At 45.0% G+C, this 27,500-nt stretch overlaps 1 protein-coding gene across 1 annotated transcript; it reads right to left on the bottom strand.

The window, feature by feature from the left end:
- Positions 1-542: 542 nt before the first annotated feature.
- ism2a (isthmin 2a) lies at positions 543-17,611 on the bottom strand. Its single transcript, XM_056591265.1, has 7 exons — positions 17,117-17,611; positions 16,810-16,976; positions 11,986-12,228; positions 8,879-9,182; positions 4,559-4,693; positions 3,487-3,555; positions 543-1,870 (listed from the first exon to the last, which is right to left on the bottom strand). The coding sequence occupies exons 1-7, from the start codon at positions 17,271-17,273 to the stop codon at positions 1,353-1,355; spliced, it is 1,593 nt and encodes a 530-aa protein (XP_056447240.1). The 5' UTR covers positions 17,274-17,611; the 3' UTR covers positions 543-1,352.
- Between the last annotated feature and the right edge of the window lie 9,889 nt (positions 17,612-27,500).

The following is a 27,500-nucleotide window of genomic DNA, read 5'->3' as shown; positions in this document are numbered from 1 at the left end:
TTTTAAAGGGTAATTCTTTAAAAATGAATGTACGCAAATAAATGGGACATGATATTTTAGGTCACTGAGTGAAAAAGTAAGTTTAAAATGTCTTGATCTCTGCCGGGACAGCAACTACACATCTTATATATATATATATATATGTGAATACACATCATATATATATATATATATATATATATATAGATAGATTTATATATCTATAATTTTCTTTATATATAGTTTAGTTTTTTTACCTTTCTCTTGCCCCTCCCCACCTGAATTATTCAATGTTATCATAGATAATATGCCTTGTTATTGTTGTTAAATGAACTACATTTGTCAGAAATAATAGAATATTTTGTGAAAGTCACATGATTGAACCATGTAATGTCAGACAGCTGACATTACTTTCCATGTTATGCAGCTTAATAGTAAGTGAAACACTAGTTTGGTTTGGAGGTATCTATTTGAACCAATCAATATTCCATATGCAACAGAGACCATATAGCCCCAGCCCCCCCCCCCCCCCCCCCCCCCCCCCCCCCAACAAATAAGGACATTCAACACACACACACACTGAAACACAAACAAACATTACAAACATGACTACAACCAATACCACTCCAACCGCCCGGATTGGCTAAGCACATCACGATAGAATAGCAGCAGCACAGGTCTATATATTATTTTAGACTAGATCTTACTAAAATGCTCAAAAGGACGAGTAAATTTTTATCCCCTCTTAATATACTATCAATGCTTTCAATATCTCACAAAAACGAAGTCACACGTCTTTTCCAATCTAGACTGTCCCCAGTGATGAGTTGACGAACCGAGGTCATCCATGCAGCCTGTTACGTATGTCGGCACGGGGGTTCAGACTGAAGACCTGTATTCACACCTGATTATAGCGTTGTTGGTGTAAAGAGTGTCTAATGGTGCTCAATGACGAGGAACATCTAAAAACAGACCTCATATTCAGCTTCCATGACTGATTTCAGGCCGTTCATCATCCAAGGCCTGACTCTCCTCAATCCTCTCCTAGTTCTCCTGTTCAGTCTCAATGTATGACGTGACCAGGATATCATCGACACAGCTTATACTACAACCCCATTAACAACACTTCTGCCCCTGGAGAACACACATTCATGTCTCCAGGTGTTGGCCCTCCAGACCCCTCCGTCCCTACGAGGACCTCCTCCCGGCTGGGCGGGAACCTCGTTAGCGTTGGAGGAACACTAAGCCCTCTTCTTAGAGAGGAGGGAGGCGTGTGTGTTATCAGAGTCCATCCACTTGAGACCCCTCTGAGTCGACCAGTGCCACGCCGCGGCGTGCCACTCCCCCAGGGCGGAGACCCCGTCCTCAGGTCCTCAGTACTCGCGGGCCTCCCGCAGCTCGTCCCGGTACACCTCCTCCCCGGGGTTGTGGGCGCAGGCCAGCCCGTTGTTGGGCGGCCGCACCGAGTGGAACAGGCTCCAGTCGCCCTTGCACAGGATCCAGGGCAGCACGTCCACCTTGTGGTGCAGCTCCGGTGAGAACTCGGTGCTGATGAGGTTGGGCGCGCCGGCGCCCTTCCCGCGCGTGATCAGCCTCATCTGGTCGTCGTAGCAACAGTGCTGTGCGGCCAGCGTGGTGCTGTCGTAGGAGAGCATGGAGCGCAGGCAGAAGCGGGCCGACGGCTTGTAGATGTCCAGCCGCTCCTTGGGCCCGCTGGCGTCCCTCCAGCGGTAGGTGTGGCGGAGCCGCGGGTCGGCCAGGTGCACGGCGCTGTACACCGCCTCCGAGGGGTAGGCGCACGGGCAGCTGGGCAGCTCCGTCAGCACCTGGTGCAGGTACTGACGGAGGAAGTCGTTCTTGCAGCTCAGCCACTTCTCGCAGCTGTCCACGTCTGGGTGGAGGAGAGGAGGGCATTTACATTCTCATTGACATTTAGGGGGTTTAAACATTGTCAGAAGAAAGCGAAACAATAATACATTGCTGTCGGTACAGTAAGGATGTTCATAGAACCAAGTAACAAGCACTTACCATCGCTATACACAACAAAGATAGCTAGGATAACATGCTACACTACTAAGTACTTTTTTCTTTTCATGTTAGCAGCAGAATATATAAGTTGTCCATAAACACCCTAACCACTCTGTTACACCGATATAATATATATATATATATATATATATATATATATATATATATATATATATATATATATATATATATATACATACATAATATGCTACTCTAGCAAAGTCAGGACATCAGTAGCTCCAGAGCCAGTACTGGTCTAAGGCTAGGGTTATTTATACTGAGCAGAAATTGGCACTATATCGGCCAGTTTAGACTGAGCACTATGACACTACATTGACCAGAATATGAGTAGACTTGCACGAAAGCGATACACTGGTACACTGACAAGCATGATTGTAATTCTATGTATTTGTGCTTGGCTCATTTTTCAAACATCAGATGTATTTAAAATAAACAGCCTCTTTACATTGGAAAAATTGCATTTGTTTAGCATGTTTTACTTCAATATGTTTGGAACCTGAAGAATATAGTACTATCGTTATGATGTTCGTGTTCAGGGAGAACAGTAAAATCGTCAGCAAATTCATTGTAGCTATTACCTTTTGTTCCACAGAGTTCTTTTCTGGATACAATGAGGATAAATATTTTCAGACCGTTTAACAATACCCTGGTTTTGATCACCCTCATAAAACAAGTTTAAACAATAAAAGTGTTGCTTTCATCCACCATTCCTCCGCTGAGATAGCAGAGAGTGTCAAGAGGGTTGATACAGTGTGCCAAACAACATGAAAACCCTGCAGTCGGAGCCTCATTAAAACCCTTCTACCTTCTGCTCTTTTTATGTCTGTTTTCCGTAACGACGGGAGGGAGAATGTCAGACACTCTATAACGTTCGGCACCGCAGCGGGATTCTTTATTTTGGTTGCAGCGTGAAATGAGGGATGTTGTCCACTAGCCAAAGAGGAGGGCCAGGGGAGCCGTAAAACACACTCACACACACACACACACACACACACACACACACACACACACACACACACACACACACACACACACACACACACACACACAAACACACACACACACACACACACACACACACACACACACACACACACACACACACACACACACACACACACACACACACATACACTCACACACATTCACAAACACACAAGCACTCACTGACATCAACACATACACCAACAGGCTGCCACCCACAGCAGTAGTTATTCCCTGTAGCCACTTTTTAAACCTAAGAACTGTTATTTAATTGAACACAATATTTAACGCTGTTGAATATGGCCCCATATGGCTGGTTATACCAAAAAACGGAAAACAATAAGAATCTACTATATATCTAAGAACTCCCCCCTACCCCTTCAATGTATATGTTGTATACCTGCATGCCAACCTAGACCCATTCATAGCCTCATCACCACTGAAACACACAATGGAAAACACTCCCTCACATACTTGTGTCAAGGGCATCCGTGCTGTTGGTGGTCTGGGGTGGAGTAGGAGAGCTCACCGCATCCATGTCATCTGTAGAGCATATGAGAGAGAGAGAGAGAGAGAGAGAGAGAGAGAGAGAGAGAGAGAGAGAGAGAGAGAGAGAGAGAGAGAGAGAGAGAGAGAGAGAGAGAGAGAGAGAGAGAGAGAGAGAGAGAGAGAGAGAGAGAGAGAGAGAGAGAGAGAGAGACACAGAGACAGAGAGAGAGAGAGAGAGAGAGAGAATCACGGGAGGTCTATCAGGTCAAATATGAACATTTAACTAACATTTTTATGCCACGGTAAACATAAGACCCTTTCAAGTGTTGAACCATTCAAAAGCCTACAAAGTTGCACCCAAACCCATGTGTTCCCGCCTCTGAGAAAGCCCCATGTGTTAGTGTGTCCTTCTTGGACCTGCTACACTGAGGAGGCAGGCTGGAACGTCAGCCAAAGAACAGGACTATTAATGGTTGGTGCTCAGTCTCCTGCTTCTTAGAACATGACACTGGATTATGATAAAGCAGGAGAGAAACTGAAAATACTAAAAAGTATTATTAAAACTAAGGTGATTATGTAATGCTCTGTTATACTATGAAAACCGTTTTCAACTGTAGGCAGTGTGAAAGTCTTTCAGTGGAATTATCTGTAGTGAAATGTTTATACATGACGAATTTTTGCGGAAATGTTCAAAATGTGCACTGCATGAAATGATGTGTGTTTCTGTTCACCCTCAGTGTTCATCATGTTTTTTTGCTGTGCATGCAGACTGACCATGAAATAAGACTCAACTGAAACAATTTGTCTGGAAATCGATTAACTCCATCATTAACTCCTTTTAAAAGAAAACGGGTCAAAGAAACAACAGAGTCACTCATTTACGTGTTCCCAACTCGCAAACATCAAACATAAACACACTCAAGGTTGACCTGCTTCAAAACAGTGGTTCACCGGGTAGAGCGCATACCATTAAGGACTGGACCTTACGGCAGCGCCCGGGTTTGATTCCTGCCCGTGGTAGGAATCAAACTTCGCGACCGCTCATTGCAGCACTCACCGGGGCAGCCGTCCAGGTCACAAGTCCGGGACTCGGTGGCCGTACACGCGTAGCCGCAGGAACGCAGGCGCTTCTGGGTGCCCTGGCCACAGGAGACACTGCAGGGGGCCCAGTGGCTCCACTCCTCCTCGTACTCTGATTGGAGGGGGGGGGGGGGGTAAGAGATAAACCATGGGAGGAGAAAGGAGGGGAGGATTAGAACAACAAGGTCACAAGGGGACGTATCTGGGGTCCTCCTTTGAGGTCGGGGCAATCTAAATTCCATTCTAACCCATATGGTGTGTGCGTTTGTGTGTGTGTGTGTGTGTGTGTGTGTGTGTGTGTGTGTGTGTGTGTGTGTGTGTGTGTGTTTGTGTGTGTTTGTTTGTGTTTCAGTGCGTGTATCCAGACATGGGGTTAGGCAATGACGGGGCAGTAAACGAGTGAGGAGGCTTTCTCGCTTTGTGTGTGCGCGTGTGTGTGCGCGAGTGCGGGTGTGTATGTTTGTTCGGGGGGGAGACACTACAGCACGGGAATCTCAGAGACATTGCTAGCTTCAGAAAGGGCTCCATTCCAAGAGTTGGGCGGATGTCTTCAAAGAAAGGAGGAGGAGGAGGAAGGGGAGGGGGGGGGAGGAGGAAGACGATGATGCCAGCAGTGGCAGGGCTGGGCTGACAGGGGCGATAAGTAAACCTTTCCAGCTGTGCGCCACAAAACACTCTTTTAATTCATAAAAACATTGATCTAAGTTTACTAAAAAAGGTCAAAACACATCGTAATTGCCTTATTGTCCGACTCTATCTAACGTTTTAGCCGAATGCAATTTTTGATCAGCAACTTTTGTATTTGTATTAGAATTTTGGATTATCACAGAAAGATAATCAGATCAACTGAGAGATTGAGGAACAACGAGAGAGATAGAGGAGAGTCCCAGCCGGAGCAGTCCATCCTGTGTGAAGTGTGAAATACAGCCTGGTTTGGGGACGCCTTTTAATATTTTTCTTGGGAAGAAGATCTTGGGTTCTGTGATGCCTGTGGAGAGGAGAAGTGGAGAGCAGCCCCAGCCTCCAGCTCCAGGGGCCGACCTTGGGTCAGTTCATCTGGCTCACACCACCAGGGGAACTCTTAGCCTCAACTGATCCTGTGTCTGCAGTCCAAGCACATCTGCAATTTCTTAGCGCTGCTTGAAAGAGATTTATAACTACAAGGTCTGGGGCCTGTTTTCACACAGGAGTTAATGATGCACTGCAAACCAAATGTATATTGCATACTTCCCATGAAAGTCATAATGGCAGTAATGATCAGGCCAGGAAGTAGGGCCATCTGGCCAAAGTGTGTGTGTGTGCGTGTGTGTGTGTGTGTGTGTGTGTGTGTGTGTGTGTGTGTGTGTGTGTGTGTGTGTGTGTGTGTGTGTGTGTGTGTGTGTGTGTGTGTGGCTCGTATTGAGAATGGCATTTATGTGACACGTACAGTGTGTGGTCAGCGCGATCACAGGGATTACCTTTCTTTTTTACCAACCCGTTAACTTAGTTACTTAAACCTTTTCTAGCTTACATAGACACATGCAACTTCCTATGGATGACGCTTCAAAATAAAAGCCTTAGAAAACCTACCCATTTTCTCTGTAGGTTTTAGTTAGTAGTAGCTACTAATTATACAAGTTGTTTACGATGCATTGCGTTGAAAAACTCAATACAATTACCCTGAATGACACCAACCACACCTGGAATTCAGCGATATGTGCTCAGGGCCAACGCAAACGTCACTTGGCTCTGTCATGCCGTCTGTTTCTCTCACTCTGGGATAATAGAGGATCTGGCAAGCTTTAACTAAACGTATAGAGCAGGCAGAAGACAGCCTGGGGCTGAAAGGCGGCCCACTGGGATGGCTTCATTAGAGACACAAGTTTACTGCCGCTCGTCATCCAACAAGGATCAGATTCTAAATAAAACTGCTTCAAAATACACCTTAAACGAGCTCTGAGGAGACGCTGTTTAAAGGTTATAGTCTTTATTGATAGAAGATACGGCTTCTGTCATTCCAAGATGGAATGTATAATGACGCACAAGGCTATTTAAAGTCAATTTTTAGTCATTTTGCAAAGACATACACAAACACTTCTTAATGTTTAGTTGTGGACTAGGCTTCGCACTCCAATGTTGTGATTCACCAAATCGTCTAAGATCAAAATGTGAATATATTCTAATTTTTTTTGTATTTTCTACATTTTACGGCACAGATACAATTCATTGTACAATTCTGCACATTACAGCACTAGGTCTAATATTGTTAAGCTTATTTTGGATTAACTTGTTATGGAGTATTATAATTTATAAATCTGTAGTGTGTTTTATTGGGCCGACAGCAGAGACAGAACTGCCTATGCAGTTTGAGTTTAGCTGTTTATTTTTTCGGTACTGATGTATATATAAATACATCGAGCATAATGTATATCTATCCCTCAGAATGACATCTTCGCCTTAATGTTTATTTATGACAGGTCAAGGAAAGTGAGTCCAATAGAGAAAAGTTATATGTGTGTGGGTATTTGTTTGTGTGTGTATATGTGTGTGTGTGCGTGCGTGTGTGTGGGTGTCACATATACTGCATGTAATGGGCCCTGAGAGCAGACTCCATCATAAATCATCAGAAAAGCATGACGTCAGTTGTCGACTGTGTCTCCCAAGCATGTGTTAGTGTGTGTGTGTGTGTGTGTGTGTGTGTGTGTGTGTGTGTGTGTGTGTGTGTGTGTGTGTGTGTGTGTGTGTGTGTGTGTGTGTGTGTGTGTGTGTGTGTATGTGTGTGTGTGTGTGTGTGTGTGTGTGTGTGTGTGTGTGTGTGTGTGTGTGTGTGTGTATGTGTGTGTGTGTGTGTGTGTGTGTGTGTGCATGCGTGTTTGTGTGCATGTGTGTGCGTGTGTGTGTGTGTGTGTCAGGCAGGCTACCCACCCTGTCTATTCCTGAAGATGAGTTAACTGCATAACATCAAAAATGCAGATAATGTTCTGCCAACATGCCCTGGCCCATTTGACAATATTTACCACCCGTACACACACACACACACACACACACACACACACGCGCAGGCACACACACACACATACACACACACACACTCACGCACGCATGCACACCCCCCCACACACAAACACACCCCCCCGACACACACAGAGACACACACACGCACGCACACACACACACACACACACACACACACACACACACACACACACACACACACACACACACACACACACACACACACACACACACACACACGTATACAAATACTGCAGTGATAACAGGACACCAAACAAACAGAGAAGCTTTGTTCTACAGGCTGAAGGGTCTCACGCTGCACCAAAACACATTGGCTCTGAAACCTTATCTCAAAATTGTCTGTGAGATGAGAGGGGGGTTCGGGGACCACGTGAGGGGGGGGGGGGGGGGGGAGGGCCTCATCTGCATCGGCATCTACCTGCGCCCATTCTGTCTCTCTCTCTCTTTCTCTGTGTCTCTCTCTCTCTGTCTGTCTGACGCCCGTCTGTCCGTCCCTCTCTCTCCCTCTCTCTCTGCCTCTGTGTTTGTATTTTAGAACCAAACCCAATTAGATTTTCCTCATTTTCCTTATGGACGATATTTCTCCTTGAATTGAAGAATGGAATACAGCTACTGCTTCTCAAGAGCTTAGACCACACTCAATCAAGCCGCTTCCAAAGCATGCAATGCTGAAAGTATTTTGGGCTGAGAGTTTGCAACGGAGTCACGAAAAGATAAGACTGGAGTTTGAAGCAGTCCAAATCGACATACTTTGACGATTTAAACCAAAGGAAATACAATTTTGTGTTCACCCAGTGGTCCATGCCCTCTGCCTCTCTTTAGAGATGTATCAGTATGGCCAAAATTTGACTCAACCCTATCTATAACCACTATTTATGCGTTAGCAACCACTAAAACCTCATACAATTCGACAGTTTCGTCGAAATGTGCAACATTTCAACCAGCTAGTAGCTTAAAGTAACCTTGAAATATCTGTCGTCAATGCTGACAGATAGCGATTTCAATACTGCAATCTATAAAATCACATCCTGTAACTGATATGTTCTATAAATAAAAAAGTGCTGGGTAGCTCGTACCTCTTTGTTAACGGGAATCGTACTATTGGCCCTACCAAGAACCCTCACACCACCCGGCCGAGCAACGCTAGTTAGTGTCACCCAGTTGCACGGCCAGCCCTGTTATGGATGTTTTGAATTCTGAAAGTGTCCCGCCCTCTCTCTGGGAGGGGTCAAATCGTGCTCATTTCGATTTGAACTCTCAGTTGGAGAGAAACCGGTCTTACCAGAGTTATCTTTGATGTCCCAGCCCTTGTTCCAGCGAGACCCCCAGTCTCCCCCCACCCCGCTGAGGGCGGGCTCCTCGGGGTCTTGGCCGTAGTCCCGGCCGGTGGGCTCGGCGGCCAGCCCGGGTGCCCCCTCCTCCACGGGGTCCGGGTACTCCCAGAACAGGGGCCAGAAGAGCTTCCGGTGGCCCTCGGGCATCTCCGAGGAGGCGGACCAGTCGTTGCGCTGGCCGTCCTTCACCAGGTCCATCTCCATCTCCACCTCCGCCTCCCTCTGGGGCCCGTCCACCACCTCGATGGTCACCTGGGGAGACAGCGGCCCCCCGGGAAGAAGGGGCCCACGGTCCATGCCTTTAGTCTGTGATGCCGATAAACAATAACCAACCGCAAACCTCAGCGGGTCACAGGGACCCTTTGGAACAACGACTTTAATGCAAATAGCTGTGACTGATTGGTGCAAGTGATGAATTAACGGTGCTGTTGGTAAGATCTGGGTAGTAAAGAGAGAGAATATGAAAAGGGGGACACAACCAAAAACGTCCCCTCCCTCTCTTCTCCCGCCCTTTTATTTGTGACCTGCATTTAACCAATGCCCTTTGTCCTCCTTGTTCTATTGTACAATAATCACAAACAGCATGTGAAAAAAAAGCTGTTCCTGAAATTATATTTTCCTTTTCTGTTACTTTTCTAGTTTTGTCAATTGACAGCAATGCACTTTGGAGGTGACCCATGAAATAATAATTAGGCAATTATATTGCGAGCCCCACAGTAAGATAGGGACATCATTTATACCAACCTCATCCTAGGTTTCAGGTTGATTATTATTTTATATTGACCCTGACTCATTTTGGATGCCACTCATTGAGAATCAGATGGACTCAGCACTCAAGGCTTTGAAACCAATGCAGAAACAATACTTCAAGCCTTTTAGTTTAAAACAAGTTGATGCCATACATTCATTATCCATACTGTGTGTGTGATGATCGAATAGGCCGTGAGCCCACACACCTGCCTATATTAACTAGAGCAAAGGGGGGCCGGGAGGGAGGGGAAAAGAGACTACAAGGGAATACACAATAAAATGCAATTGTATGATGGGTTAAAAGATGTGAGACATAGCAAGGTAGTTATGTAACAAAAGATAATAGAGAAATGGATGGTATGCCTTTAGGATAGAACCGAATATGTTTGAAAGCAGATTTAAGAGTAGACATTATCAAAGTATGACTGAAAGTTGGAAAGAGCCGGAGCAAAGAACAAAGACGTACAGTTCCCTGGCCTCGTTTAGGAATCTGGGAAGATTCAGTCAGTGATAAAAGGGAACGTCATGAGGAGAGCGATTATGTTTATTATGTATAAATCATATCTGCCTTGATTGTTCCAACATTCTTTCCCACTGTAAATAAAGTATAACAGTGTAGCACAGAGTCTGTATAAAACATATATAAATGCATGGACCGGGTGTTACTGCTGTAATCCATCACAACATCAATAACATGTGTCGCTACTGTGATCATATGTTAGTGTTTGTTTAGTTTTTTATTTGTTGGATGGATCTACTTTTCCTCCATAAATCAGGGCCGTTGTGAGTCTGAGGTGAGGGGGATGCAGGCAAGCAGATGGCAAACAAGATCTGGTGGATAGGGAGACAGAGAAGTAAGAATACCCACATACATACACACAGAACGCATAACACACACACAGAAATGTAACACATATACACATACACACAAACATAAACTCACACACACAGACTTGTGTACATCTTACAGCAGATCTAGTTATGAGCCCCTGTAACATGAGGGTCTGCAGTTGTTTATAGAGAAAAACGTTATTGGTAGACAAAGATTACCAAAACAATGACAACTTTGTGTAGTTTGCATTTTGTGAGTGATATAATGTTCTGTTGTTGATAGTGACTTCCTCATATGTTCAGTACATCAAACTGGTGGTGGAAGAGAAGAGAGACGTTAGCAATGCTAACAATGCATAACAATGCTGCAGCAGTGTGTTGAGATTTGCATTTTGCATTTTGGCCAATTATTGCTCAGTTTTGTGCATATACTATGTTATACCATCGTCAGATGTTTTCTAACATAATAGTATGTTTCCTTCCAGACAAAGTTGCATTACTTCTCTGTGTATTTCAACTACGATCCCTTATCTTGGCACTGACTGCAAACCCAAATAATGGGATAGGTAATGCAGATTTCATAACATTACACTGCCATTCAGACAGACGGATGGACGGATGGACGGATGGACAGACAGACAGACAGACAGACAGACAGACAGACAGACAGACAGACAGACAGACAGACAGACAGACAGACAGACAGACAGACAGACAGACAGACAGACAGACAGACAGACAGACAGACAGACAGACAGACAGACAGCCGGACAAACAGACAGACAGACAGACAGACAGACAGACAGACAGACAGACAGACAGACAGACAGACAGACAGACAGACAGACAGACAGACAGACAGACAGACAGACAGACAGACAGACAGACAGACAGACAGACAGAACAACACATTTCCCATTAATATTAAAAGTAAACTAAACTAAACAAAACAAAAATATGAATCATGCAAAGACTGATCTGATTGTTTCAAACCCCGGCTGCAACAGCGGAGGTTTGAGACACGCGACCCAAAGTCCTCCAGAGCCAATCCATTCTTTCCTTGTGTTACAAAGGAATCCAACCCAAGAACCCAAAGGCTGATTGCTGGATTAATCTCAACATTTTAACAAAACTTCCTGAAATTCTTCATTGATTTCATATTAGGTTTAGCCTCATGCAACGAAGACACATACATTGACAGTAAATAAAAGAGAGTACACGCTCAGAAACCAGGCAACAGGCACACACACACGCAGACATGAGGAATCTCAGAAGATTCTATTTAAAGATCTAATTTTGCATCTTAATTATAGAGTGAGATAGACAGAAAGGTATGGGAGATAGAGGGGAGGACATGCAGCAAAGGGCCGCGGGCAGGAGTCAAACCTGGGTTGCTGTGCTAAGGACTGAGCCTTAGTGGTACGCTCTCTACGTGTGAGACACCGGGAAGGCCCAAATCCCAGGTGACCCTCACCTGGATGTTAGGATTCTGGGCGCCCAGGTCTGCGTTGGCCAGGTCGGGGAAGTTCCTCAGGTCCAGGATGAAAGGCTGAGGCTCCTCCTCTGGTGCTGGCTGTGGCAGGAGGCCCTGGAGACGGTGCTTGGACCAGCGCCCCTCCCTGGAAGAGGAGGCAGGGGGGAGGGTCTGGAGCAGGTTCTCCCCCTGGAGCTCCTCCAGAGTGGGCTGCCGGTCTCCCCCGCTGCTCCCCAACGCTACCTGAAGAGTAAATGGTAAATGGGATGCATTTTTACAGCGCTTTCCTAAGCAGTGGCAACTGAAAAGTGCTTTACAATATTTACTCACATTCACCCATTCATGCCCACATTCACCCATTCATACACACATTCACCCATTCATACACACATTCACCCATTCATACACACATTCACCCATTCATACACACATTCACCCATTCATGCCCACATTCACCCATTCATACACCGATGGCGGTGTATGAATACTCCGGTAGGAGGAGCAGGGGTTCGGACTAGCAACCTTCCGATTACCAGCCAACCCGCTCTACCTCCTGAGTCACATGCCGGGTAGAGAGTAGAGTGTATTTGAGATTGCCTGATAGTCCTCCTGTATTTCTATTTCATCTCAATTGGCGCTACAAGAGTGGCCATGACGTTTCCTGTCTGTCTCTGGTTACACAGAATCCCTCAGCATTTACTTCAGGTCCCGCCTACAAGATGCTGATTGGCTCTGTGAAGATTCAGGACAGGCCAAGTTACACTCGACCGGCACCTGACCCTGGAGCGTACAACGTTGTTAAGAAGTGGCAGCGGTTCATGGCTAGAACGAGGCTATGTTGGAGACGTCCCAGGGTTGAATCTCTAACACATCATCATTCAAGTGTGTTTCAATGGCTCTGGCTCTCACAGAATAATTCATTGCCGATGACGAAGACAATTGGATCGCAGGTAGAGGCTGAATGGTTGGAAGTGTAACCATAATTCAAATGTACCCCATGCCAAACACACCCACACACAAACGCCTCAATTTGACTGGGTCGATTTGAACTTTAGAGGTTTACATCACAGGAAAACCTCCAATGATGTGTTCCTTCCAACAGCTAAGCTTCCCCCAAAAAATTGTTCTTCTTTTCCCTTTGAGTCAACGACTGACTCACACCAAACGGAGGGGAGACAACAGTAATGAGAACATCTGTGCCCACCATTCATTCAGCTACTAATTTAGGTGGCGTGGTAGGAATGAGCATGTGTGTGTGTGTGTGTGTGTGTGTGTGTGTGTGTGTGTGTGTGTGTGTGTGTGTGTGTGTGTGTGTGTGTGTGTGTGTGTGTGTGTGTGTGTGTGTGTGTGCGCGCGCGTGTGTGTGTGTGTGTGTGTGTGTGTGTGTGTGTGTGTGTGTGTGTGTGTGAGTGTGCGTGCGTTTCAGTGTTTACTTTTTCTAAATCTTGCAATGCAAACATTTCCATAGGCATGGATAAATGTATGGCAAATCTGGTTCATCCGAATGTGTGGAAAACCTCTCTGATAGAATTATTTGACCAAGTGCAATTTAGGAGCCCGAATTTAACATGTGCCTAAAGTGTCAAATCCTGGACAGGACGGAGCCAGCTCCGCCTCAAACTAGAACTGAAGCTGTTTTAGAGGGTGTCAAAATACTCCTGTAACTCTATGTGTGTGTGTGTATGTGGGTGGTTGTGCATGTGCATGTGCACCTAATTACATAATTATGACCCCTTAAGCTCCATAAGCAATTGCAGCACCAATGAAACACCAGTGGACGTGTCTCAACCGCCCCACCCTCCAAAAAAAACGAGAAAGTAATAAAAGCTAATCCACCAGAGAGAGGTCTGGATGCTACCCGCCCAACGTGGCCCCAAGCCTCCGGCTAACACCTAGATTATGGTATCAGTTCCCTCCTAACCTCAATTAGGGCGCCGGACACATGAGAGTATTGCAGCAATGATACCACCACCACCCCTATACCACGACTCGACACGCACTCAGACACTCACACACACAGGACCCCCCCCCCCCCCCGCCCCCCGATCCTCGCAGCCCGTTCTGGAGAGAATGCAGTAAGCCCAAACCGGCTCAAGTATTTGACGCCCTCTTGAAATGTGCCATTGCCACCCGCAACGCCTCTCGGAAGCCAAAGGGAGAGAGGGAGTGATACAGAGAGATATTTTGAGCTATAGGTAGCTGTGTGTGGGGGGGGGGGGGCTGGCCCAGGATTATTAATAATTAAAGCCATTATCGAGCGCCATTCCTCAGGTTTCCCATAGACAAGCCCCCCTCCTGCATGTAACACCTCAGACGTCACATGTCACGTGTGGGGCCGATGTGAGCGGGGCCCCCCGTGTGCACGCTGTCCGGGGGGAGGGGCTCCCGGGTCAGGTTGCGACCCCAGACCTTTAGGGGCCGCCGACCTGTGAGAAATGCAACACCCCTCCGCCACTGGACTTAATGAAAACACAAACCTCAGGGCGAGACAGCAAGAGAGAGAGTGGGAGGTATCTCAACTGTTGGCCTCGTCCATAAATGGTAAACATCAGTAATTGAGTACAAATATAGAGCAAATATTGTTATTATTAAAGAAAATGTATTATTCAAGTGACAAGGCGTTAAAGGATTGTGTGAAGGAAGGATTAACACCAAACGTGATCAATGATGCTGCGAGCCAGTGTGTACTAGAGAATCCTTTTTTTTGGGTTACATCTGTGTTCATATGGTTTATTACATTATCCATCTTTGGAAAATGGATGGATCCAAGTCCGTCCCTGTCATTGCTTTTTTGGCACCTACAGTATTAGCTAATTTCCACATACACCGACCTCAATTCTGGAGCTCTAAATGCTTTAACTGAGCACATCAACCATCCAGTTTTACATCCTGTTCTGAGTGAAGGATATCAGCTCCTCCCCATATTTAATGGGTTCCTTTAGCTCATGGTTTAAACGCTATGTTGCTGAGGCCCAAGGCATTTCTGAAGGGTGAGGAGCAAATCCCAAGGAGCGGCTCCAACCCCAGCATACCAAAATATGAATATTGAATAATGGCCCATACATTTTCATTTCAAATATCGCCCGATATATCGATTCTCGTAAATCTTAATTTTAGATTGGTATCGGCATCGGCCCCTCATTTCCAGTATTGTTTGGGCTCTACCTTGATCCTTTACCGACTCCAGGGCCCTCAGGATGTGGAGATCTGATCACCTCCAGCTAAATGCATTGGACATGTGTTCAGTATTTGCAGGTGGCCAGGGAAGCGTTTCACGACTGCAGCATGTCCAACGTGTCAGTGCAGCGCAGACTCACATGGGTCCCTGACCACATGCGTCCCTGACCACATTCCTTCAGACACTTGTCAGTTATGTGATCATTCACATGTTTATTTCATTATGGAAACACTGCACTCTACTCAATTTAAACAATGGATACCCGTGTGTTCATATGTAAAATGTTTAATACAGAGTTGACCTTCAAGCACAACTTTAACATATGACACATAAACATATCACTATACTGTATCTCTATGAGAGTATGGGTATGGATGTACACACAGATAGGAAACTAGACGTTTTCTCAATGAGGTAGTGTACACACACTGGTTTAGAAAAGGCAGTATACTGTACCATACTAAGTACCATACTAATAATTGGCTCTTAAGGGTATGCACACACGCACACACACACACACACAAACACACGCACGCGCACTCACACACACACACACACACACACACACACACACACACACACACACACACACACACACACACACACACACACACACACACACACACACACACACACACACACACACACACACAGTGTTAATCACATGCATGTACATAAGCAAAGAGTAGAGAGAACAGAATAGACATATACAAAGCCAAACAACCCAGGTTTTTACAAAGGAGTACCAAGGGATAAACAAAGGCCTCTGTCCTAATAGGTGAGGGTTGTTTATCATTAAACCTTTCCCTACGCCGTATGCTGAAACAAAACTTATCCATAATAAAAGACTTTCCCTAAGGTTAATGCTCTGTCTAGGCACAAAGGGGTTGGACAAATAAAAGGGGGGAGAGCAGATAGATAGAGAGAATCTATCTATGACCCGCTTCCTGTCATATATCAATAGTTATCAGATGGAAATCTACAGGCTGCTGGCATTTACTTCCTTGGCCTGGGAGCGGGTGAACTTTGACCTTTTGTTTGAAAGCCTGCCAGCAGATGCAGTTGGGATATTCACTTATCAATATTGGCTGGGGGATTCCTTTTTAGATGTATAAAGGAAGGCATTTTGTGGATTATGGTTCAAAAACCCTAGATAAGGCAAACAATAAATCCAATGTTCGCGTGCTGTGTTTTTTTTTCCACCAAGTTTACTTATCAGATATGAAGGGATGATACCGACAACATCATGTCCTAATCGGCCCGTACCGTCAAACCAAGAGAACCAGACCAAGATACTGTATACATGATGACCAAGAAGCAGGTCTTTTTTCAACCTCAAACTTTCAGTTTAAGGATAGTAGTAGGCTATTTGTAGTATGATTGACAAATAAACGTAGGCTTATAAATGAAACTAAATAAAAATATTAATAAGTCAGTAGCCTACGTCAGCAGCAACCATTGCCTATGGGAAATACATTTTTATTTACTAGGACTATATTATTCTATGAAGACTGGTAACTTCATTTAAACGATGATTGTATTTTTTTAATGTCTGCAGTCTGGCCTGGTTACAAGTTGTGGGCTTATAGTCGTTTTTATATTCTATATTTGTAACTTCATCATTAATAAGTCCCCAAACTATTTACCTGAGCGGCTGAAGCATCGACCCTCTCCTTGACGTTGATCTTGGACGGGTATCCATGGACTGCCACTGACCCCAAAGCCAGGACAACTATCCAAAGCTGGAGACCTTCACTGGTCATCTTTTCCGGACGCACACCACAGTCTTTACTCCTCTGATGGCTTGCTACAGCTACAAAACACAAAGTCAAATTCTGCTGTCTGTGTACAAAACAACTATCCAGTGTCCATAGGCTGGTTGATCATCAACATAGTATACAATAGGCAATCGAAAGCAAGGTGGAAATCCCCAAAATATTCGAAATTACGCACGAGTTGCACCAGGTAGGACCACTCCTGTGTCACTTGAGGCGCGCTCCGCGGATGCGTCGGTGCGCTCCTCCTCGCGCCCTATCCTCGTCTTCTCGTGTCCTCTCCTCGTGTCCTTCCCTCTGAGACGCAGCGTTACGCACCGCAGCGGCATCGACATTGGGTCGCTATTTTCCAAGGTGGAGCGCAGTAGGTCCTATCTCCTCTGGCCAGCGTCTGTCCGCAAACAAACATACACTACTTGGGTAGTAAAAGACAACTCATGTCCAACATAGCGCACCGTCTGCCTTCAACCCCAAAAGGCTTCCAAAGGAGTGTCCTGCTCATTTGCGGAGGTAAAACGGCATTAATGCCCAATCAACGAATGGGTCAGGAGGCCTGGAATTTAAAAGCACAACTTCTTGACTTTAAGTCCGGATCCACGAACGTGTTGAGAGCTGAAAGCGCAACTCCTCCGCCCCAGTATGGATCAGCTCCCTGCTGGTCCCCGTGTGGTTCACCGTGCAGCAGACAGTCTGCAGCGCCGCGGTAGTGTTGCATGGCTAAAAGACACGCACACGCACACACGCACACACGCACACACGCACACACGCACACACGCACACACGCACACACGCACACACGCAAGCTCAAATACACCCTCCCCCCCTTCCCGGAATGGTGCAACGCAAGTATTTATTATTGACAAAAAGTATTGCCATAAGGGACGGTTTTCTTCTTCAGACATTGAACAGCAATCACCAACCTATTTGCTGGACCGGAATCCAGCAATTGTTCATTTATTAATAATTGATTTGATTATTAATTCCTTGCTTTGGAACCGAGGTATGATTAAAGAGCTTCTTCATTGTTACTGTAACACCAATGAGTGATTGCAGCGGCCTCTAGCGGTACTTTAGCGGAAACATTCTGGGCAGTTCTACAACAAGTGGCGACTAAGACTTCAAATGTGCATAGAATGGATACCAGTAAAATGTGCTTTCGTTGATGAGGTAGGCAAGGCAAGGCAAGGCAACTTTATTTATATAGCACTTTTCATACACAAGGCAGACTCAAAGTGCTTCACATATAAACATTGTCATACAATAAAATAAAATAATAGATAAGTAAAAGAAAAACATATGGTAGAGGAATGTTACATCAACCACACATATATAGTCAAGCCATTTATAAATATAAGTAATGATTTTATATATTTGAAGAACATGGGCGGGTGGTCAGTGAGAGCTCAAACTTTGTTCCAAGGCTCAGACTTTGTGGTCCAACTCTCTAGCTCAAAAGAAGACAGAGTTAACGGTTGTAAAGCATCACATCCTCCTTTGAGGTTTAGCACCACCGACAAACAACACCTTAATATACCACAAAGCGTATGTGTGTGTGTTTGTGTGTGTGTGTGTGTGTGTGTGTGTGTGTGTGTGTGTGTGTGTGTGTGTGTGTGTGTGTGTGTGTGTGTGTGTGTGTGTGTGTGTGTGTGTGTGTGTGTGTGTGTGTGTGTGTGTGCGTGTGTGTGTGTGTGTGTGTGTGTTCATGTCTGTGTATTTGTATATGTGTGGAAGGCAACAAACAGGCAAGAAATTGGCATTAACATCCAGAACAAACGTTGTCATGTAACGTTTAAAAGTATACGAATGCCAACGAGACAGAGGGGAACAATGGAGAGAGAGAGCGAGAGAGAGAGAGCGAGAGAGCGAGAGAGAGAGAGAGAGAGAGAGAGAGAGAGAGAGAGAGAGAGAGAGAGAGCGAGAGAGAGAGAGAGAGAGAGAGAGAGAGAGAGAGAGAGAGAGAGAGAGAGAGAGAGAGAGAGAGAGAGAGAGAGAGATGGACGGAAATGGTAATGGAATTCCTTTTTTCTTATCTACTCAAGCAGGGCCAGATGAAGTGAGATTTGGCTTGTGACTCAAATCACAGGCACCCCAACCCCATGCTCCATATCTCAGAGTCCTGTAACTCTTTGGTTTCAGGTGACTATGCATCTTTCTTGCCACAAATGCCAGTGCTCCCAAAATGCTTGCGTACGCTCATTACAAACAAATGTGGTGAATAGAAAAAAAGGCAGAATGTTATTTCCACTCATTAGCTCTCTAATCTCTTCACGCAATCTACCGCCACAGCGACCATAACTACAGTCAGGAACAGCATGAAGACAATTGAAAGGGCAGGCAGGGGTGAGAAGAGATGGGATGAAAAGATAGGAACTTCAGAAGGGGTGACTTGGTGTGTGTGTGTGTGTGTGTGTGTGTGTGTGTGTGTGTGTGTGTGTGTGTGTGTGTGTGTGTGTGTGCGTGCGTGTGCTTTAAAAAAAAAAAGCACACACACAAAATTCGAAAAGAGGGTGAGTGTCTAAGCAGGAGGGGGGAGAGAGGGATAGGGAGAAATAGAGAGAGGAAGGGAGAAAGACAAAGACAGAAAGAGAGAGTGAGAGGCAAAGAGAGCGAGGAGAAAGAGAGGTCCAGAGTAGGGGTGTGTTTGATGTGTTGCCAGGAGCAGCCCCAAAGAGCCGGCGCTCATAAACCTCCTCAGAGGAGCAACAGGGGAAGGCTGAGGAGTTAAGCAGTACAAGGGCAGAATACAGAGAATATGTGTGTATAAATAGCGTACATACTTGTACATTTATGTTTTATAGATGAGGTGAAGCAGAAAAAGTAAAACACTTTTTCTGCCAGGGTTACCCCCCCCCCCCCCCCCTTTAGAGAGGTCAAAGGGCACTTCAAGGCAAAGCATCCCTGGTTCCCAGGGTACTGGTCCTGGTTCCTTTAAGTATTTCCATGGGCCATATTATATAATGCTACCATATAAAACATATCACAGAGGGATGCATCCTTGTTGTGTGCCTTGCCACTGGCACTTTCCCTCTGTCTTCCTGTAGCTACCTTCCAACCTTTTGTTCCAGATTGGAGCCAGGATTATAAAAGGCTAAACCCCTGGATGTGACTTGCTGCCATGTGGAGCTGTTATAGTTTTGTCAGTTTTTTTGTCCGTTTTTCCGTGTGCTACCTGCCATTTGTGTTGACCTCCCTTTCATCCCTTGGAAGGGGGCTGGGTAGGTTGGGGTGCCCTGTAAATAGCGTACATGTAGATCATGGTAAATTGACTGCATTTATATTAGGGATGGGCACGGTTATTCGAATGTTCGAATGTTCGAAATGTAGTGGGTATTCCACCCTGTAGCGGATTTTTTTTAAAATTTTGCCTAAAGTAAGTTAAATATATTCATTAGCTATATTAATCACATATATATTAGTTCTATATAAGTATAACTAATGTGTATATTAGTCAGTGTGTATATTAGTCAGTTCTTATTTTTGTGCATTTTAAAGCATTGCCTCAGTCTAACGCCTGAGCCCAGGAAGCTGTCTCTTGACTCTCACCAATAAGCTTGTAGGGAGGCATATTGCCATAAATATAGGGACCATTAGGAGGGTGATGGGCAAAATCTTTTTGAAGTTTGCCAGGGAGAAGGAAAACTGCTAGTGGGGTCAAGGCTTTGTAAACACTTGGGTAGTTGGTTCTGCTCCGAGATTTTAGGGGTTCAGTAGCAGACAGGCTGGTTGTATATTGAAATGAGCACAAGGTGTTGTCTTTGTTGAAAGCCACTGTGTGCCCTTGGCGTTGCGGCCTGTAAAGTCAGGCTTTGTGAGGGGTGAAACCAGTGAGTGTTTCTACTGCAATAAAACCTACCACATCGATCCAGATTGTCTAAGCCTTAAAAATAGACAATGGCCTATTTGCCCTCATGGACCAAATCCGGTTAGTTTAATCAAAACATTGCATGGGCCTAGTTGGTGCTACAGATCCTTGTTTTGACCCGTTTATCTTGGAGGGCTTAGTTGGACTAACAGAGGATCCTAAGGTAGTGAGGGTACTGAGGGACACAGGGGGCTCACATTCGTTAATGCAGGCAGGAATTCTCCTTTTTTTTTTTTTTTTATATCATCCTGTCAATCAAATGTCCAAGGGAAGGGTGTTGAAATGAGTTTGTGTCGGTTCCCCTGCATCCTGTATGCCTTAAGTCAGAACCTGTATGTGGGTTATCAGGTTGCTGTTTGTTCTGCCCTACCAATAGCCAGTGTGTACCTTATCCTTTGCAATGAAATGGCTGGGTTTAAGGTGAAAAAACCTAAGTCTTGAGCTGGAGTGTGATGCTGTAGCGCCTAGACAAAGGCCACCCGAGGGATTTCCCTACCTGTGTTCTCAACTGAGCCCACTCCAATAAATTTGTTGCAGATTTTCAGACTCTTTCCTACACTCTCCTTTCCAGGGTTAGTCCAACCATGTCTTGTTTTCCCCAAATAATCATTCTGATGCCCTGCCCAACAAGGGGATGTGACCTTGGCAAAAAACATCCTTGTGTTTCCTTAATAAAAATAAATTCTGCTTGTTTTCACGTAAATGGGCCCCGGGTTTCAGAAATGATGGATTGGGGTGCTTGTTAACTGGCCGTTGTGTTTTTTTTAAGTACCACCACCATGGACTGTCGTTTACCCATGGTATTCCTTGTTTTGGTAATTTAGGCATAACTAAGATGCATGACAGGGTGCTGAAGCCCTTATTTTTGCTTCTCAGTTGTATATGTCAGGTCACTGGAAAGCCAAATCAGGTTATTTCCCCTGCTGCTCTCTGCCCTATTCGGGTTTCAGGTGAACCATTTGAAACAGTAATTGTGTGGAGTGTGTCTGGCCCTTTCCCAAAGCAAATACAGGGAATCTGTTTCTCTTCACTCTTACGTGAGCCTCTACCAGGTTTCCAGAAGCCTTTCCCCTCCACAACATTATTGGCCCCAGTGGACACAAAGACTCTGATCGAGTTCATTTCCACGTTTGGTCGGCTGAAGGTAGTGCAGACAGATCAAGGTAATCATTTTGAGTCCAAGGTGTTTGCCTGGGTACTAAAGGCCCTGGGAAGGCTGTGAACATAGGATGACTAGTGCATACCACCCTCTGAGGGCAAGGTTCTTTAGAAATGGTCCACCCGACCCTTAAGTCTAAATATTGTTCGGAGTCCCATATGGATTAGGATGGAGGTGAGGCATTTGTTCTGTTTGCAGCTGGTGAGGTGATGCAGGAGTCCGTCCTTTTCATTCCTGCAGATAAAGTCTTTGAACATAAGGTACAAGGCCCGTTAAAAGTCCTTCAAGAAGTTGGCAACCCCAGAACAGTTGCATGAGTGCTCCTGATTATGTTGCAAATTCAAGAAACGCCTAACCCACGCCTGCTTTTTGGCTAGAAAGTCCTTGTCATCATCCAAGGAGAGGATGAAGGGTCAGTTTAACTGGAAGGCGGTTAGCCGCTCATCCCGTGCCTGGTAAGCAGGTGTTGATGCTACTGCTGTTACTTTTTCTGGTTCCTTTGTTGTCAGCTATAAGCAGAGTAAGACGGCCTAAATCATCCGCACTCCAAGGATGACCCACCATCATCATCATCCTCGGAGACCTCAGGTTCCCTTGTCCTGCCTGTGGCCTTGAGGATGGGCTGTCGATGGGGAGTGCTGCTTGTCAAGGAACACGACTTGCTAACTCAGATGTATTGTTGGACTTGCCTCATTACCTTTCTCATCTGTCTGAGAGTCAGCACGGGGATGTGGACTAGGCCTTCTGTGACTTCCCTTGTTTGTTTATTACTGTTTCTTTGTCCTTTCTTATGGTGGCCCATTGAGAGTATTTCCTACTGACTGCTTTTGAGCATTAAAGATAAAAAGTAAACGTGAATGAATGATGTCAAGAAAAGGTTTTACGTTGACCTCAAATAGATTTTATTCGTAAAAAGTTGTCTGCCTCCGATCAACCACACCTGGCCACCGATTTGGCAAGGCTTTTATCTCCCCTCCTTGCTCCTATCAGGTGCAGCTGGCTCTCTTGGCCAGACCTCCGTGCCTTTAGGGGGCGACAAATGTAATGGGAAAGAAAATGTGAAATCGTAAAATGTGAAAAGTATTTAGATTAAAATGTACCACTGGGTATATGAGTCTTGAAGTAGCAGAGTAGCAGTGATGACCAGCAACACTGGTCTTGACCCTCTCTGAAAAATCCAGACTTTTTGCATCTGGCATGGTTGAAACTACTCTTCCAAGTATCCATGACCCTCAGGGTGCAGACAAATCAACAATCATGACGATGTCATCTGTTTGAATGTTTGTTTGACTCCCTTTTTATCGCTCTTGTATTAATGGCAATCATTCTTGGGTCCACCTCCCAAAATATAAGTCAGCCATGTACTGGGCTGTAGAACCCCAGTGACAGCATGGGATTAGATCTTAAGACCAGGATATGGTTGGGTGTCAGTTCCTCCAGGTCTTGTGGGTCAGCTGAAATGGTAGTAATGGGCCGACTGTGGAGAATTGCTTCTGCCTCACACAGGATGGTACAGCACACAGGCCTTCAGCGTCGAGAACCTTCCTCAACATTCTGATGAGTCTCTCCCACACTCCGCCGTGGTGTGATGCCACAAGAAAGTTCAAGGACAACTTGATACCATCCTTAAACAGGGTTATGCTGAGGTTTTCCTGTTCCAGGCTCATCAGGGCTTCACAGAGTTCTCTTTTTGCACAAACCTAATTGCTGCAGTTGTCTCAGGGGATGTGAGATACTTGTTCGGCATACAAACCTACTGATTATGCAAGAGTCTGTGTCCAAGGAGTTTCCCATTTCTAAATGCACAGCTCTACTGGACATACAAGTAAAGATCACAAGACAACATGCTTGAGAAGGCTTCTGACACTCCTGATTTGGATCAGTCCAAAATAATCTATCCCTATATTTGTGAATGGTGGAAGATCTTGGGCAGATCCGACATCTTCTGTACTCTTGTCTTTCCTGCTAAACGTCTGCATACAACGCTCATGGTGATCTCCTCTCTTGCTGCTGAGTTTGTTCTTTTGATCCAGTACTTTTTGCGAAGCTCGGTAAGGACTTGATTCTTCTACTGTGGCCTGTGCGCTCATGTATGTGACACAGTATTAGGGAAGAGATTGTGCAGGATGATGAGATGCTTTACCCGCTCAGGAATGGCTGCACGGTTGAGTCTTCCACCCACTCTAATATGCCGTCTTTCAACACTGGATCTAACTTAACTATGCAGCTTTTTTTTTGCATACATTATGGTGCCATTTGCCACTTTGTCAACTCACAGCCCTTTCCATGTCGTCCACAGTGATGTTAGCATTTCAATGCAGATTTGCATGTTTGCAGTTTAGAAGCAACTTCTTTGCTTTGGGAACATGTGTTTGCACTGATACAGTGGAGTTCGATTTATTTTCGGTTTCTTGCAAGTTTCCTCTGAACATCTCTGAATATCAAGTACCAAACTACTGCCTCTTTGATTTGTAGGCAATCTGAGTAATCTGACAGTAGCTGGTCTGTTGGGTTTTGTTTGTCTAGAAGACCTGCAGTCAACCTCTTTATATGACTCCACAAGCTGTTACTATGTTGCATCTTAGTGTAAACCCTTATTTTTGGATTGGTAGCGTCCTCCGGTCACTTCTGGATCGTGGGAACATTTGGGTTACAATAAATAAGTAAATACAGTTGTTCTCGTGTTTATATCTTCTTTAATTATATCCTACATGGCACTACAGTACACCTGCAGCATGTGCAATGTCACTCTTCAATTGATCCGCCCACTTAACTGTTAAAAACAAAAGGTGAGTAGGAACAAATATCTTCTCAACACAAGGACTTAACACTATCTATTTAAATGTTCCAAGAAAATGTATGTATTAAATAATACTAAAATAACTAATCTCAACAGTATTTTTTAAATGAAAAGAATGCAAACAATGCAATGCAAACAAGGTTACAGTCTTCCCCTGCTACAAATAGAAATGTCCCCATTTCAAGACACCCATTTAAACACAGAGTAACGAAATCATATCAAATCTTAAAGTCAGTACTGTAGAAATACAAGAACCCAAACATACTGGTAATAAAAAGATGTAGAAAACACATAACATTCCTGCTAAAGAAATCACTCAAGTGGAGTTTTAAAATGAAATACTTCGACCCAAGGTAGGTTCTCATAATCAATGTAACAGAAGTTCACAGTACACCCACAATAAATACAACATATAAAGGGTCCATCAAACCCCTAAATTACACTGAGTAACAAAGTCCCTGTTCTTCGGTGGTTGCCTAACCGTGCGTCCACAATGGGACGTGACAGACAGAGGCTCCCGAGGAGACATGGAACGTCCATCGGTTGGGGAGGGGAAAAGGGGCGGACGACTTGGGGAATGAGGGGAAGGGGGAGAACTGCGCTGTGCAGTAGTACTGTTAGTAGCAGATAGGAGCTTCTTCCTGGCTTTTGAAGGCACATAACGAGGGGTTGGAGGGTGGAAAGGCAAGGCACCTGACAAAGCAGTGAGGGGAGGGACTGATGCCTCTATGGTGCCTGTCTCAGCTGGACTTGAGGGCGACTGGCTGTGGACAGGGGTAGTTGGAAGAGTCCGTCTGTAGGCCTTTAGTCTATTATGGTGAACAATCCATGTCTGTTCACTCCTTTGATCTGTGATCTCATAGGTGACGCCAGGTTGTCCGTCTCTGTCCATTGTCCTCTTGATCACAAAAGGGCCCTTCGTTCGGGGTGTAAGCTTGTTCATTCTTTGTGCGGGATCATCCAAAAGGACAAGGGTCCCCTGGCTGGTGATGGTGGAACACAGTCTTTTTGTCAATGTTTGTTTTATTGAGTCTTTTGATGCTGTTTGGACCCATGTGATTTTAGGGCTGCATCGCTGAAAACATGTGGCCAGCGTGCGTTGAGGTCGTGGGCATATGGTGCTGGCGTTCCAGGTGATGAAGTCATCACAGCTGGACTGCAGTTCAACATGACATCCAGAGGCAAGTTCGGTTCCCTCCCAAGCGCAAGGAAGAAAGGAGAGAAACCTGTACTTGGACACTCGAGTTATAGACAAGCTCAAACTGTGGCAAGTAGGCCTACTGGTGACTTTGTGATATGTACTAACAAAGCTGATCTTTCAAAGTCCTGTTTAGTCGCTCAACTATACCGTCTGACTGGGCATGGTATGGTGAAATACGTGTTTTGTCAAAGCCAAGCAAACTGCAAAGATGGTCAACGAGGTCTGACTCAAACTGGCGGCCTTGGTCTGTAAGAATTGACTTTGGTAATCATGTTGACTTAGTCCTCAAAAATGCACTTTGAAACAGTTATAGCACGCTGGTCTTTCAGTGGAAAAAGGTTTACATAGCGTGTGAAATAGTAACATTAGCATGGCTCACCTTGTACACCAAACCTTGATAATTAAAACCAAAACGTTTTTTTACAGCAGCACTACATATAATTTTTCCTGAAATTCCTTGAATCCATACTCAGTAAATGCCAGTGCAAACAAACACAGAGCTTTTCTGTTTCCAAAATGTTTACTCCTTATTTGAGAATAAGGAGTAAGTATTTATCCTAGTCCTAAAACTGTGTTGCGATACAAGAAAAAGCGGCAGTCATCTGTAAACAATAAAGGCTGCATATATTCAGTGGAGTGAGCGATGGAGCGCGGGGCCCCCAACTTCAAGGGCTTGGTTCCCTGACTGCTCTAGCATCTATCCATGCTCCCTGGGGGGATCACTTCTTGGCCCCTGTCCCGCCTCTACAGAGGAAACGGCTCCGCACAGCCTTTCAACAGCTAATTTCACAGCAAACAGAGACTGAGGACATATAAACGCACGCTTGCTCCTGCACACGAACACACGTATACGCACGCACACAGACACACACACGCACACACACACAAACGAACACAAGTACACATGTACACACACACGCGTATACAAACTATCTATCAAGAGGTAAGGTTGTAGGATTGCAACTTAAAACTCAAATCCCCTCAGCTCTCCGATTCCAACAACATATGATGTCAAAATAGTATTGACCCAAGACAAGCATCTTAGTTCCTTTATACCTGTTAAGACTTTTCACTTGGTTTAAACTAAAATATTGTCATCCAGGGGCTTGGTCTGGCCAACAGACTGATGGCTTCCACTAACTATTGCTTTACAAATAGCCATGTGCCAGCTGATCTACCGCAAGTTTACTTAAACTGAAACAAAATACCAATTACAGTGGAGAAATTCTGAATTGCTTTGAGAAAAGTTAATTTGAAAAACATAAATTACACAACCTAGGCAACAAACTCCTCTATCTTCATTTCAATCAAGCTTAAAACCAGAGTTCTCTGATCATAAAAGGCATCAGCAGATATTTGATAATAATAATGATCTTCATATATTTACATTAAATGTTGATATGAATGGGAGTGCTGCTCCCAGTGGTCACGTAGGCCTGCTGGTTGATAACAGGTCTCTGTTGGTCTCAAGACCACAGGATATCAGAGGCACAGCACGGAATAAGAACAATTACAAGGAGCGGGACACACACAAACACAC

This window comes from Gadus chalcogrammus, chromosome 5 (assembly GCF_026213295.1).
Source record: "Gadus chalcogrammus isolate NIFS_2021 chromosome 5, NIFS_Gcha_1.0, whole genome shotgun sequence".
In the NCBI taxonomy this organism is placed as follows: domain Eukaryota; kingdom Metazoa; phylum Chordata; class Actinopteri; order Gadiformes; family Gadidae; genus Gadus; species Gadus chalcogrammus.
The sequence above is the reverse complement of the archived record's forward strand: the minus strand, read 5'-3'. Positions and strand labels throughout refer to the sequence as shown.